This window comes from Colobus angolensis, unplaced genomic scaffold (assembly GCF_000951035.1).
Source record: "Colobus angolensis palliatus isolate OR3802 unplaced genomic scaffold, Cang.pa_1.0 Scaffold138, whole genome shotgun sequence".
Taxonomy (NCBI): domain Eukaryota; kingdom Metazoa; phylum Chordata; class Mammalia; order Primates; family Cercopithecidae; genus Colobus; species Colobus angolensis.
In genome coordinates, this window is record NW_012114466.1 from 1,228,953 (window position 1) to 1,243,977 (window position 15,025).

Here is a 15,025-nt window from a genome sequence, read left to right on the forward strand (position 1 = left end):
GTTTATTCTCCACGCGTGACTCCGCAAACAAGTTTCCTTCCTGGTTTCTGTTTCTGTTTTTTTTTTTTTTTTTTTGAGATGGGGTCCTGGGTCTTGTTCTGTTGTCCAGGCTGGAGTGCAGTGGTGCGATCTTAGCTCACTGCAACCTCCGCCTCCCAGGTTCCATCAATTCTTCTGCCGCAGCCTGCCAAGTAGCTGGGATTACAGGCGCCCACCACCATGCCTGGCTAATTTTTTGTATTTTTGGTAGAGTGAGGGTTTCACCATGTTGGCCAGGCTGGTCTCGAACTCCTGACTTCAGGTGATCCACCCGCCTCAGCCACCCAAAGTGTCGGGATTACAGGCATGAGCAATGTGCCCAGCCCTGGTTTCTGTCTTGGGTGTGGTCCCCAGGCCCCTGAGCACAGCCTCATGCCTGCACCCAGTTGGTCACATAGACCCTGGGGTGCGCGGAGGCTGAGGGTCACCCTCGGAGGAGCTGCCCACGTGTCCACAGCGGCCTCAGTGTGGGTCCTCTGCTCATTCCAGGTTGTGGTGGTTCCGTCACTGCTTTACGTGGTGGGGTTCAGGAGGACTTCTGATATAACTAGGGGTGTCTCCACATGTCTTCCCTGCCTTAGCGTCTTGGGGTATATGTGGAAAAAACCCTGGCAGGGCTCACTCTGACAGAGTCCCATCCTCTGACATTGAATCCCCCACAGTCCCTGTGGTTTATGTGATGGGATTCAGGATTTATAAAAATCACACATTAAAAAATGACTTGTGGCTGGGCGCGGTGGCTCACACCTGTAATCCCAGCACTTTGGGAGGCCGAGATGGGCAGATTGCCTGAGCCCAGGAGTTTGAGACCAGCCTGGGCAACATGGTGAAACCCTGTCTCTTCTAAAATACAAAAATAATCTGCCGGGAGGGGTGGTGAACGCCTGTAATCCCAGCTACATGGGAGGCTGAGGCATGAGAATTGCTTGAACCTGGGAGGCGGAGGTCGCAGTGAGCCAAGACCGTGCCACTGCACTCCAGCCTGGGCAACAAAGTGAAACTCTGTCTCAAAGAACAAAACAAACAAACAGACTTCCTTATCTATTTGAATTCAACTTTGATTAATGTTTGATCCTATTTATAAACTTAGACCATGAAATTCCCCTAAGTATTTTAAATGGAATTAATATATGTTACATATTCGATTTTTCTTTTTGTATTTCAGTTGTTCAGCTAGCAAACAGACCTTCCAAGCATTTAAACAGTGCTTGTAAATCTAGTAAATTAAGCTAAAAATATGAAGCATCTTTAATTCTTTGGATTTTAATATACTTTATGAGCTTAGTAACATTTTTTTATTCCTCCTAAGATAAACTTTTTGAAGAAAAATTTGGGAACTAGGCCAGGCACAGTGGCTCACGCCTGTAATCCCAGCACTTTGGGAGGCCGAGGCGGGTGAATCACCTGAAGTCAGGAATTCAAGACCAGCCTGGCCAACATGGTGAAACCCTGTCTCTACTAAAAATACAAAAATTAGCCGAGTGTGGTGGCATATGTGTGCCTGTAATCCCAGCTACTCAGGCAGCTGAAGCAAAAGAATTGCTTAAACCCAGGAGGCAGAGGTTGCAGTGAGCCGAGATCGTGCCACTGCACTCCAGCCTGGGCAACAAGAGCGGAAGTCTGTCTCAAAAAAAAATAATAATAAAATAAAATAAAAACACTAATATTAACGAGCACAATCTGAAGTGTAGGGCTGGAACGAACGAACCCGTTAGGCAAGCAAAGGCTTTCAGGGCTGGTGTCCCTCAGTCCCGCGAGCCAGGCCCCCTCAGGCTGAGTACTGAGTGCTGTCTATCTGACCAGGACGTCATCCACTCGGGCAGTGCCCTCCTGGCCCCGGCCACCAGGGCGGCATGGGAGCAGATCCAGCGGAGTGAGGGTGGCACGGCACAGCTGCTCCAGCGCCTCGAGGGCTACTTCAGCAACGTGGCACGCAATGTGCGACGGACCTACCTGCGGCCCTTCGTCATCGTCACCGCCAACATGAGTAAGGCCCTGGCTGCGTGGGGGGGTGGAACCCTGCTACCATCCATCAGGGGTGTTCCCCAGAGCTAGGCCCCCATGGGGTGAAGCAGGTGGGCTCCTGGTCCCCCCTTGGCCATGCTCTTAGAAGAATGATTCCGAGGCCAGGCGCAGTGGCTCATACCTGTAATCCTAGCACTTCGGGAGGCCGAGACAGGCAGATCACGTGAGGTCAGGAGTTGGAGACCAACCTGGGCAAAATGGTGAAACCCCGTCTCTACTAAAAATATAAAAAGTAGCCAGGCGTGGTGGTACATGCCTGTAATCCCAGTTACTCGGGAGGCTGAGGCAGGAGAATCACCTGAACCTGGGAGGCAGAGGTTGCAGTGAACCAAGATTGCACCATTACACTCCAGCCTGGGTGACAGAGCAAGACTCTATCTCAAAAAAAAAAAAAAAAGAAAGAAAAGATTCAGCAGCTAGGCCCCTGTTTCGTCGTCTGTAAATGGAGCCTTTGGGAAGACAGTCCGCAATGACACACCCATGGCTCCCAGGGGACAGGTCCTGGGCTTGGGAAATGTTGGGCCATGATCTTTGGGGGTCCAGCAGGCCTTCCAGACCCTCAAGTGTGAGACTCTAGAAGGATGGGTGTCGAGAGCCCTGCCTCACTCCAGGCTCGCTGCAGACAGGTGTAGGTACAGGTCGGACGCAGGAAGTTGGAAGTCAATTCTGTTCTAAAGATGGTCAGTCAGCTGGGCGTAGTAGTTGACACCCTATAATCCCAGCACTGTGGGAGGTCGAGGTGGGCAGATTGCTTGAGCCCAGGAGTTCGAGACCAGCAGGGCGCCATAGTGAGACCCTGTCTCTATTAAAAAATAAAATAAAAATTAGCCAGGTGTGGTAGCATGCTCTTGTATTCCCAGCTACTCAGGAGGCAGAGATGGGAGGATCGCTTGAGCCCAGGAGGATGAGGCTACAGTGAGCTGAGATTCTGCTACTGCACTCCAGCCTGGGTGACAGAGTGAGGCCCTGTCTCAAAAAATAAATATAAGTAAATAGTCTGAGTGTGGTGGTTCATGCCTGTAATCCCAGCACTTTGGGAAGCCAGAGCATGCAAATCACTTGAGGTCAGGAGTTTGAGACCAGCCTGGCCAACATGATGAAACCCCATCTACCAAAAGTACAAAAAGCCAGGCATGGTCGTGCCTGCCTGTAGTCCCAGCTACTTGGGAGACTGAGGCAGGAGAATTGCTTGAACCTGGGAGGCGGAGGTTGCAGTGAGCTGAGATCGCACCACTGCGCTCCAGCCTGGGAGACGCTGCGAGACTCTGCCTCAAAAAAAATAATAAAATATAAACAATAAATATGGCCAGCCAGTGTCAGTGTGACAGTTGTGGTCATTTTGAAAACAGCAAGGGTTCAAGAAAGCCCTGAGAGTTATGTCTGATTAAAGGAACTGTCCCCCCAGTTCTGGCTGTCGACATCTTTGACAAGTTCAACTTTACGGGAGCCAGGGTCCCGCAGTTCGACGCCATCCACGAAGAGTTCCCCAGGGAGCTAGAGTCCTCCGTCTCCTTCCCAGCCGACTTCTTCAAGCCACCTGAAGAAAAAGGTAGAACCGCTTAGAAACTGCTGCTTCCCTCGGAGTCCCCAGCGTTCAGGGAGGGGGAGGGCCCACCGCCGCGGGAATCACAGGACTGCGCACTGAAGCTCTGGGCCGGAGTGTTCCGAGTGCTCGCTGGTGCCAGGTCCTACTGGTGACAGCAGGGTTGTTTTGTGCAAGTGCTTAGGTACAGGCTGAGCATCCTCATCCTGAAACCTGAAATGCTCCAGAACCTGAACCTTCTTGAGCACTTAAAGGAAGTGCTCATTGGAACGTAAGTATGAAACAATAAAAAAATCAAAATCCAGGCTGGGTGCGGTGGCTCACACCTGTCATCCCAGCACTGCGAGAGACCAAGGTGGGCAGATCACCTGAGGTCAGCAGTTCGAGACCAGCCTGACCAAGGTGGTGTAAAACCGCGTGTCTAAAATACAAAAAAAAGAGCCAGCTGTGGTGGCGGGCCCCTGTAATCCCAGCTACTCAGGAGGCTGAGGCACGAGAATTGCTAGAGCCCGGGAGGCAGAGGTTGCAGTGAGCCGAGGTGCACCAGCCTGGGCTGCGTAGTAAGACTCCCTCTCAAAAAAAAAAAAAAAAAATTCCAAAATGTTCCCAAGCATTTCAGCTAAGGGATACTCAGCCGTGTAATTGACAGTGTGAGAAAAAGAACTGAAATTTTTATGTGAGCTGGTTATCTTTGATGTGCAGTGAAAAGCTGCTTCTAGCCGGGCGCGATGGCTCATGCCTGTAACCCCAACACTTTGGGAGGCCGACACGAGGATTGCTTGAGCCCAGAAATTCAAGACCAACCTGGACAACATAGAGAAACCCCATCTCTACCAAAAAAGTTTTGTTTAATTACCTGGGCATGGTGGCGCATGCCTGTAGTCCCACCTACTTAGGAGGCTAAGGCAGGAGGATTGCTTGAGTCCAGGAGATAGAGGCTGCAGTGAGCTGTGATTATGCCACTATAGGCCATCCTGGGCAGCAGAGCAAGAACCTGTCTGGTGGGGGGAAAGCTGCTTCTAAATAGAAATAGACATTTTAGAATCACCTTCCCCTCCCCGCAAAAAATAACAAAAACAAAGCCAGAATGCTGTCTGTGTATGAACAAATCTTCAATCCTGGGTTGAGATTATAATTCAAAACAGTTGGAACATTTTGAATTTTCTTAAGGTGCTTCTTTACAGATCCATGACAATTACTAAAAACTTCCCCAAATAAAAAGGACGTGAAAAGGTAAACTCCATAATGGACAGTTTAAAATTGGAAACCTTGTTAGTAAATGGATTTTGTCAGGTATATGATGTTATCTCGTGTCTTAAAAAGAGGGGTGACTCTGATGTGGGGTCATGCTTGAAAATGAGAGGACGAGGTCCCCGACTCTCCATTGCAGCCAGCTCTCTCTGGAACTAAGAGTGAGAACTCGCTTATTACCAAGGGCTGGGCACCAAGCCATTCCTGGGGGATCCACACCCATGACCCAAACACCCCCCACCAGGCCCATTTTCAACTCTGATCACATTTTCACATGAGATTTGGAGGGGCCACACATCCAGACTGCATCAGATACCTTCATGTTTAAGGGGTCCATCTCTAGAACTCTTCATCCTGCAGATCTGAGACTCCAGCCCACAAAACACTCACTCCCCTCCCCAGCCCCTGGTGCCTACCCGTCTTTCTGTCTTTGAATTTGACTCCTCTAGGGACCTCCTATAAGAGGAATCACACAATATTTATCCTTTTGTGATTGGCTTATTTCACTGAGCAGAACGTCCTGTAGGTTCACCCGCGTTGTAGCAAGTGTCAGACTTTCCCTCCTTTTGAAGGCTGAGTAACATTCCGTTGTGTGGATGGACCACTATTAGTTTATCCACTCACCAGTCGGCGCATGCGTGGGCTGTTTCCACCTTTTGGCCTGTGTGGATGGTGCTGCTGTGAATGTGGGCGTGGAAGTATCTGGGTCCCTGCCTGCAGTTCTTTGGGGTGTATACTCAGAAGTGGGCTTGCTGGGTCATGTGGTAAGTCCTGGTTTTGATTTTTTGAGGATGTGCTGTATTGTTTTCTGTGGGACATCTGTTGGTTTTTGAGAAGCACCTGCTAGCACTGACAGCCGTCTTGGGGAACGCAGATGCTCCTGCCGGGGTCCTCACGCTCTGCTCACGTTGCAGAAGGCCCCCTGGTGAGGCCGGCCGGCCGGAGGACCAGCCCGCAGACCCCGCGCCCGGAGTCTGGCACCGAGAGGGAGGCCCCGATGAGCAGGCGGAGGCGCCACCCTGATGACGCTGGCCAGTTCGCCATTGCTCTGGTCATCATCTACCGCACCCTGGGGCAGCTCCTGCCCGAGCGCTATGACCCCGACCGTCGCAGCCTCCGGTAAGGCCTGGGCATGGGGCACATGGGGAGGGCCCACTCGGAGGGCCCTGAGCCTTCCACAAGTCAAAATCCTGATCCTGATCAAGCAAGGTCTTCACAGTGACATTTCCCCGTGACCTGGCCCAGAGATAGAGACTGTTGCTTTGTGGTGTTCCTTGGAGGGAGGTTCTGGGGCTGCCACGGGACGCTGCACCCTAGAACGTGATACACCCTTTGCCTGGGCTTATCCCAGTGTTTCCGCCAGAAATGCCCCCTCCCTGGCATATGCCCCATCTTGTGCCTAGAGGGACCCCATTCTGTCCCCACACACCTGACCGAGGCTGTCGTGGGTAGTGCCTGCTGCTGGCCCCAGGGTTAGTGCTGCTCAGCTAGTCCTGGCTGGAAAGGATGAATGTCCCAGAAGCAGCTTTGCGACCTGCTCGGTGGGCGCAGCCCGAGGCTCCACCTTCTTCCTGCTGTTTCCCAGATACTTCCCTGGTTCTGGGGTCTCAGTGACCCGGTGATTCATCCCCATGAGCTGCCATTATTTTGGTGTCTTTTGCTGGACACTGAAGGCATCCCCTGTGTTTCTGCCATTAGCTGTTACGGGCTGTGACATCTTTGAACCTGTGCCTTCTCTTGCTTTGTAAATTTCTGAAGTCCCAATTTGACCCAGAGGTGACCCATCTCTCTGTGTGCCCTGTCAGTGATAAAACCTGCTGCAGGGACGAAGGTGCGGTGGGGCCCGTGGATCCGAGCTCTCGGAGTGTGATTCCATCTCCCCTAGAAACACGACATGGCGTGTCCTCAGGGCATTTGTGCTCGGGGTTTTAAGCAAATGTTTCCTAACCGTGTTTGTCCCCGTGCTCTGGCTTCTTGACCTCAGGCTGCCCCACCGGCCCATCATTAACACCCCGATGGTGAGCGCGCTGGTGTACAGCGAGGGGGCTCCGCTCCCGAGACCCCTGGAGAAGCCCGTCCTGGTGGAGTTCGCCCTGCTGGAGGTGGAGGAGCGAACCAAGCCGGTCTGCGTGTTCTGGAACCACTCCCTGGCGTAAGTGTGACTCCGGGAGTCCCGCATCTCCATGTGAGGGCTTTGCCGCGGCAGAATGCACCTTCAGGGTTGGGGGCTCAGTGGCAGAGCTCCCCAAGAGGACGGTCTCTTGGGGTCTGTGTTTCCCCTTTTAGCCCCCCCATGGGGCAGTGAGCCTCCTGCTCTGCTTCTGTGGGAACATCAGAGTCGCCCCGCAGATGCCCACACACAGATGCACACAGACCTGCACGTGGAGACACACATGTGCAGGCACACAGAGGGATCCCTCAAGGCTGACAGCCAGGAAGGGGCCCCTCGCCTGCGGGATTCCCAGGATGCAGCCGCCAACACCAGTGTAGCGCCCAGTTCACCGCCATATGAGACAGAGGCCTGTTCCGCTCTCACACGGGAGACAGGACCCAGAGACTGGCCTAGGAGCCTGTCTGCTGACGGTCTTGCCCACGAGGCCGACACAGTCCAGCTTTGGGGACTGGCTTTACCCCCAAGAGGCCACACCTGGCCCCAGCACGGTTTATCTGGCCTGTTTCAGAAGCAGCGTCGGAGAGTCAGCCGGTGGAGTGGCGCAGGCAGGAGGTGGTGCACAAGAGTCTGTGTTCTAGCATCCGTTCAAGTGAGGGAAAGGCGTTTCGTAGTTAGAAAAATGCAAAATTAGTGATTCTCACCCACACGTGAGACTGTGGATTCGGCGCCGCGGTGTGGCTCCCGTCTGCTGGAGCCAGTAGTGTTTGTGCCTTGGTTTTGCTTTTTAGCGGCAGAGTTGACGTGAGGTGTGGACATTGGAGTTGCTGTGCTTTTACAGGGACCTTGCTTTTTCTCTGCTGGTCGGTTTTCACTTTTGCTGTCTCTGTTTAGAAAAAAACACTGGAACTGGGGTGTGGTGGGAAGGGGTCTGTTGCCGGGATGGGAGCACAGTCAGGGAGGGGAAGACCCACTGCCTCTCCACACAGCAGGAGGGAGTGCCAGGAAGGGGCGACGCCATGCAGGACTCAGTGAGTCAGGCTCGAATCTGCTGAACGTTGTTCATCTAGGGGCATCTGTGCAGCAGGAACCCTCGCCCCATCAGAGTTCCCCTGGCACAGTGGAGAGCCACGAGTGGGGGCTGTGCTGGGGGCGGCGCTGGGGTGAGCGAGCCCGTTGAGCCCAGCCTCATTCTTCTCCTGCTTCTGTGCTTTCCAAGTTCTGGTTAATAAGCAACCAGCATGGCACCTGGAATGTAATAGGCACTTGTGGCTTATAAAAGAGAGAAGAAAGGAACCCCTTTCACGACGAGGGGACGTCAGGCCCGGCTGTCTGTGCCGGGCATTCATCTGCATCCTGCCAATTAGCTGCAGCTCTAATGACCCGCTCTCTGCTTTGTGTTGCACCTATTATTCCCACGTTGTAAAGTTGGTGCCAGATGTATTCACGTTCACATCGCATTTTACAGATGAGCAAAGTAAGGATCTGAGAGGTTATGTGATTTTCCCAGCGTGCGCGAGGGCAGGGCCCTGTCGGAAGCCGAGGCACACCTTGTAACAGCTTGTTATTTGGGCCTTCCCATCAGTGAGGCGGGAGTCATAATGGGGCCCTGGCTTCTGGGCAGTTCCCATTAAACATTGTGCAACCTGAAGATGAAAGTGTCAGAGGAAGGTGAGATGTTATTTCTGAAAGCTCTACCCTCAGAAAGACACAGGAGTGCATCGCAGCTGTGTGAACCCCGGGTGGTAGTTCCAGTGGCGGGGCGTGTGGTGGACGCGAAACAGCCCCATTTGAGTTTTGCTGCTAGGTGACATGTAGAACTTGAACTTCAGAGGGTGCTCCTTGGAGGCCCTGACCAGACACAGAAGGGAAGGGAGACTGTTCCCATGGTCCTGCCTCCGCGGCAGCAAGGCTGCTATTCTTACAGCCAGGTGGCTCTTGTCTTCGGTACAGGGGGCTGGTGTGGAACACGGCGGAGAGCCGCCTGCGAGGGTACCAGGCTTTCAGCACAGGATGGCCTGGGAGCCCCCAGGGCTGGGCAAAGGCTGCCCCCTACAGACTCACGGGTGGAGGGAACCATCTTACCCCTGCCCCTTCTCTCTTCTCTCCACAGCGTCAGTGGGACAGGAGGGTGGTCTGCCCGGGGCTGCGAGCTCCTGTCCAGGAACCGGACACACGTCGCCTGCCAGTGTAGCCACACAGCCAGCTTTGCGGTGCTCATGGACATCTCCAGGCGTGAGGTGGGCATCCTCCTGTGGCCACTGTGCCTGCTGAGCCTACCGAGCCTACTCCCAAACCTGCCCCTCCCTGCGGCAAACCTGCCCCTCATCAAACCCGCTGAGCCTACCCCCAAACCTGCCCCTCCTCACACTAAATCTTCCATTCTAAGCGCTTTGAACAAAACAAATCAACCGATTAAAACACATATTCCAGGATTGGCCAGAGTCTGCAAGGATTTCCATAACAAAGCCGCATTCTAAGGGTTTTCAGAGAGCCCTGGTTATGCATTAAATCCCGGAATGGCAGACCCAAAGCTCAGGCTCCAAGGAGCTCTCGGAACCTGCCCCTCACTTCAGAGCGGGTCTGCTGGACGGTGCCGCTCCCCACTCGCTTTGATCCTAAGGGACGTGACAGCTGCTGGGCGCTCTCCCTCGGGGCCACACGCAGGGCCGCAGGACAAAAGGCTGGGCGGCTAATGTTTAACCTCTGGCATTTTAAGCGGCCTGGGAATGTGAGCCGGACATTGTGGGCCTGCGGATGAATCGGGGAGTGTTCCGAGGGCTGTCCTGGCCTCCCGTTACCCAGACAGGAAGGACGTGGGAGCCAGCCTGGCCTCGGCCTGTGTGGGACCCTGGTGTCTTGGAGTCAGAACCAGAGGCCTGGGTGACCTCCCCCGGCCCCTCCCCAGGGCTGCACTGTGGCTCAAGGGCTCAGGCCACTGTCCCTCCCGAGGGCTTTCTGATGTGAAGTGGCCCTGTTTTCTGTCACATTCTTGGAAGGGTGAGTCAGTCCTCAGGCTGGGCTGGAGGAGGCCAGAGGCCTTCTGTGCAATGTGTAGGTGAAGCTGCCCTGCCACTGCTCCCATCTCATGGGCAAATGGCACTCCCCAGCAGGACCCAGCCTGGAGAGGGGGTCAGTGATTAGTGGACTTTGTCCATATAAGGGCAGGGTTGGGGCTTGTCTCATGGCCAGGACGCCGGGTGACATGTGGGCCAAGGAAACTGAAATGGAGGCAGAAGAAAGGAGGCTGGGGTGAGAGTCCAAGGCTCCCATGGCCTGGGTGCCCCAAAGCCAGAGGTCTCTGAACAGCCCCCAAGCCAGTGGAGGGAGCCTGGGGTGCTGCTGCAGGCCCCAGGGATGCCCAGGGGCCCAGGGCATTGAAGGAGCCTTAGGAGGGGCAGTTCCAGACCCAGGGCCATGAGCACTCAGCCTCCCCAGCCCAGCCTGATCCTGGCTTCCCGGCTCATAGCTCCACTTGGTAAACAACATCTTCCAGAAGTTACTAGAGAACCAGAGCTGCTTGTTCCCCAAATGCAGAAACTCCCCAGGGACCTGGGTCTTAGACAGGTGTCTTGGTTTGTAAAAGCACAGAAAACAGCAATGTGAACATACACACTGCTGAACTGCATGCTTCAAAGTGGCCAAGATGGCAATGTTTTATGGCACGTATATTTTGGCACCATTTTCCTTTTTTTGTTTTTTTTTCGAGACGGTGTTTGCTGTTGTCTCCCATGCTGAAGTGCAGTGGTGCAACCTTAGCTCACTGCAACCTCCACCTCCTAGATTCAAGCGATTCTCCTGTCCCAGCCTCCCAAGTAGCTCAGATTATAGGCTCCCGCCACCACGCCTGGCTAATTTTTTTATTTTTAGTAGAGATGGAGTTTCACCATGTTGGCCAGGCTGGTCTTGAACTCCTGACCCCAGCCTTTTTTTTTTTTTTTTTAAAAAGTGTACTACCTGTAAGAAATGCATAATAAGGTTGAGTGCAATGGCTCACACTTATAATCCCAGCACTTTGGGAGGCCGAGGCGGGCAGATCACTTGAGCTTACAAGTTCGAGACCACATTGTGAAACCCGGTCTCTACCAAAAATACAAAAATTAGCCCAGCATAGTGGTGCCTGCCTCTAGTCCCAGCTACTTGGCAGACTGAGGTAGGAGGATGGCTGGAGCCTAGGAGGCGGAGGCTGCAGTGAGCCTAGATTATGCCTCTTCACTCCGGCCCGGGCAACAGAGTCAGACCCTGTCTCAGAAAGAAAAAAAGAAATGCATAATAAGGGATCTGGAAGTTTAAAAAGTAATTCCATATAGCGAGCTATGATAGAGACATGTGCAGCTGGGACAGGACATCCATCCGCTGATAGAACACGTCATATTGAGGGATAAGTAGGTAGAACAGACAGGAAGGGTACAGGTGCCCAGCGCCGTTGGCAATCTGAAGCATCGAGCCTGCCAGTCCACATAACTGAAATCTGAAGTTCGCCCCTGCCCAGCTGTGTGACTTCCGGCAGGTTGTTTAGCTTCTTTAAGCATTGGTTTTCTCACCTGGAAGATGAGGGTTGCATTTCCCACTCTCTTCATAGCTATGATCTAAGGATGATATGAAATGATGCCCTTGGAGGCCAGGTGCGGTGGGTTACTCCTGTAATCCCAGCACTTTGGAAGGCCAAGGCAGGCAGATCACCTGAGGTCAGGAGTTAAAGACCAGCCTGGCCAACATGGTGAAACCCTGTCTCTACTAAAAATAGAAAAATTAGCTGGGCGTGGTGGTGCAGACCTGTAGTCCCAGATACTCAGGAGGCTGAGGCACGAGAACTGCTTGAACCCGGGAGGCAGAGCTTGCAGTGAGCCGAGATCAGGACACTGCACTCCAGCCTGGGTGACAGAGCAAGACTCCATCTCCAAAAAGAAGAAATGATGCCCTTAGCAGGTCTCTCAGAACCTCTGCCACACAATAAGTGCTCAGTTAAAGCTTTTGCTGAACAAAGGAAATGACATTTTGGTATTACCACAGTTACCCATTTTTCTTTGTAAAGCAGGCATTAAGTCTTTCAGCCAAAAGAATAAGTCCATGATAGGATTAAATGAAAGTCCAAGAGGTACTGCGTGCACCTGCGGCGGAGACGCCTTTATCTTTTGCGTAAGCTGAGGATCTCTTTGGAAGGTTTCTGCCAGCCCAGAATTTTGGGTGTACAGGCTGAGCCCCTCCCGACAGCAGGATTTACTTGTGGGGTTGGTTTTGTTTTTTGCTTTCTGTTTTGTTGTTTTTTGAGATGGAGTCTTGTTCTGTCACCCAGGCTGGAGTGCAGTGGTGCCATCTCAGCTCATTGCATCCTCTGCCTCCTGGGTTCAAGCGATTCTCCTGCCTCAGCCTCCTGGGTAGCTGAGATTACAGGCACACACACCACCACACCCAGCTAATTTTTGTATTTTTAGTGAAGACAGGGTTTTACCATGTTGGGCAGGCTGGTCTCAAACTCCTGACCTCAGGTGATCTGCCCACCTCAGCCTCCCAAAGTGCTGGGATTACAGGCATAAGCCACCATGCCTGGCCAGTATGGTTGTTTTGTAATGTGGCAAAACATACATAACACAATTTCCCATTGAAATGTACAGCCAGTGGCATTAAGCCGGTGGCATAGCCTGTTGCTGTGCCGCCATCACCACCATCCGCCTCCAGAACCTGTTGTCACCCCACACTGTTCATTGCCGCTTTGTGCTTGTTTTGTGCCGCCCTGAGAACCATGTCACAGTCACGCTGGTTCCTGCCAGCCTTTGATCATTTAATAAGCAAGTGTGTAATTTGTCTCTATTATGCAACAACCAGATCTGAGTCTTGGCCCTTACCTTCTCTCCTGCCTTTAACCCTCCCGCCCACAGAACGGGGAGGTCCTGCCCCTGAAGATCGTCACCTATGCCGCCGTGTCCTTGTCACTAGCGGCCCTGCTGGTGGCCTTCGTCCTCCTGAGCCTGGTCCGCATGCTGCGCTCCAACCTGCACAGCATTCACAAGCACCTCGCCGCAGCGCTGTTCCTCTCTCAGCTGGTGTTCGTGATTGGGATCAACCAGACGGAAAACCCGGTAAGGCCACTCTGCTCCCCTCCCCACTGTCTGGGCCGCACCTTGGAGCGGCTACCGTAGTCTTTTCCTGGCCATTCCAAGCACCCTGGCTGGCTCCTCACCACCCCCACCTCTGCTTCACAGATGCCCTTTGAGGAACGTGCCGTGTCACAGGCTGTGGGTGGAGACGTGGGATTCACTGGCAGGTGCAAGCACTTTACCACCTTGACTCTGTTGGGAGATGGGGGGCCCTTTCTTTTTTCTTTTTTTTTTATGAGATAGAGTCTCGTTCTGTCAACCCAGGCTGGAGTGCAATGGCGTGGTCTCAGCTCACTGCAGCCTCCACCTTCTGGGTTCAAGCGATTCTTGTGTACATCCCCAGGAAAATACAACTCTTGCCAAAACTGATTTAAGGGCCAGGTGCAGTGGCTCACGGCTGTAATCCCACCAGAATTCCTTTGGGAGGCTGAGGCAGGCAGATCACTTGAGGTCAGGAAGACCTGGCCAACATGGTAAAACCCTGTCTCTACTAAAAATACAAAAATCAGCTGGGCGTGGTGCCAGGTACCTGTAATCCCAGCCACTCAGGAGGCTGAGACAGGAGAATTGCTTGAGCCTGGGAGGCAGAGGTTGCAGTGAGCAGTGATGGAACCACTGCACTCCAGCCTGGGCAATAGAGCGAGACTGTCTCAAAACAAAACAAAATGATTTAAGAGGTAGAAAGCCTGAATAGTCCTGTCACCATTAGAGAATTTGCATTGCAGTATAAAAACCATGGCCAGGCTGGGTTTATCTTAGGAGTGCAAGGATGGTTTAATATTTTAAAAATCTGTGAATGCCATTTACCTCACCAGTACATTTAAGGGAAAAATATTTTTCTCAGAAATGAATGTACAAAAGAATTTTGATTAATGTTATGCTCATTAATGAACAGAGAAAGAAACCTTTGAACAGACTGGGACTAGGGGAAACTTTAACCTAATAAAGACATCTACAGAAAACCTACAGTTGACATAAATAACAATGGGTAGATACTGGAGGCATCCCCTGTAACGTCAGGAGCCCACTCACCGCTCTGTTAATCACTGTGGTGCAGGGCAGCCTTGCCAGTGCAATGAACAGGGAAAACAAAAGCATAGAGATCAGAAAGGAAGAAACAAAGCTGTCATTACTAGGTAACATGAAGGATCTCATGGAGAAATCTAAAATAGTCTATAGGCATGTGATGAGAAACAATTATGCTGGCATGTTGGCTCACACCTATTATCCTAGCACTTTGGGAGGCCGAGGCAGGCAGATCACTTGAGGTCAAGGAGTTCAAGGCCTACCTGGCCAACATGGTGAAACCCTGTCTTTACTAAAAATACAAAGATTAACTGGGCATAGTGGTGTGCACCTGTAATCCCAGCTACTTGGGAGGCTGAAACACCAGAATCGCTTGAAACTGGGAGGCAGAGTTTGCAGTGAGCCAAGATGGCGCCACTGCACTACAGCCTGGGCAATAGAGTGAGACCCTGTCTCAAAAAAAAAAAAAAAAAAAAGAAAAGGAAAGGAAACAGGAGCCTGGCAGCCGTAGACGACGGGCAGAAGATCAGAGCAGTCTGATGGTAATGCACAGGCCTGGGAGGGTGGGGTGGAGGCACAGGGAGAAAGGAGGGACAGGACCAACCCATTATGGAGCAGGCAGGAAGGGAGGAGTCAGGGGACTTTGACGTCTCCAGAAGGGAGAATGAGTAGATGAAGATACCACCTGTTGGGCTGGGCGCGGTGGCTCAAGCCTGTAATCCCCACCTGTTGGTCTGGGCGCGGTGGCTGAAGCCTGTAATCCCAGCACTTTGGGAGGCCGAGATGGGCGGATCACAAGGTCAGGAGATCCAGACCATCCTGGCTAACACGGTGAAACCCCGTCTCTACTAAAAAAATACAAAAAAACTAGCCGGGCGAGGTGGCGGGCGCCTGTAGTCCCAGTTACTCGGGAGGCTGAGGCAGGAGAATGGC

General features: G+C 52.7%; 1 protein-coding gene across 1 annotated transcript in view; it reads left to right on the forward strand.

Annotated features, from left to right (window-relative positions):
• The window catches only part of CELSR1 (cadherin, EGF LAG seven-pass G-type receptor 1), a gene marked incomplete at its 5' end in the record, with an annotated part of 201,612 nt that overhangs the window by 175,682 nt on the left and 10,905 nt on the right, over nucleotides 1–15,025 (forward strand). The window contains 6 exons of the mRNA XM_011934791.1: nucleotides 1,789–2,026; nucleotides 3,470–3,613; nucleotides 5,773–5,977; nucleotides 6,843–7,010; nucleotides 9,082–9,208; nucleotides 12,848–13,048. Coding sequence (XP_011790181.1) covers nucleotides 1,789–2,026; nucleotides 3,470–3,613; nucleotides 5,773–5,977; nucleotides 6,843–7,010; nucleotides 9,082–9,208; nucleotides 12,848–13,048 — 1,083 coding nt within the window. The remainder of the gene's footprint in view (nucleotides 1–1,788; nucleotides 2,027–3,469; nucleotides 3,614–5,772; nucleotides 5,978–6,842; nucleotides 7,011–9,081; nucleotides 9,209–12,847; nucleotides 13,049–15,025) is intronic.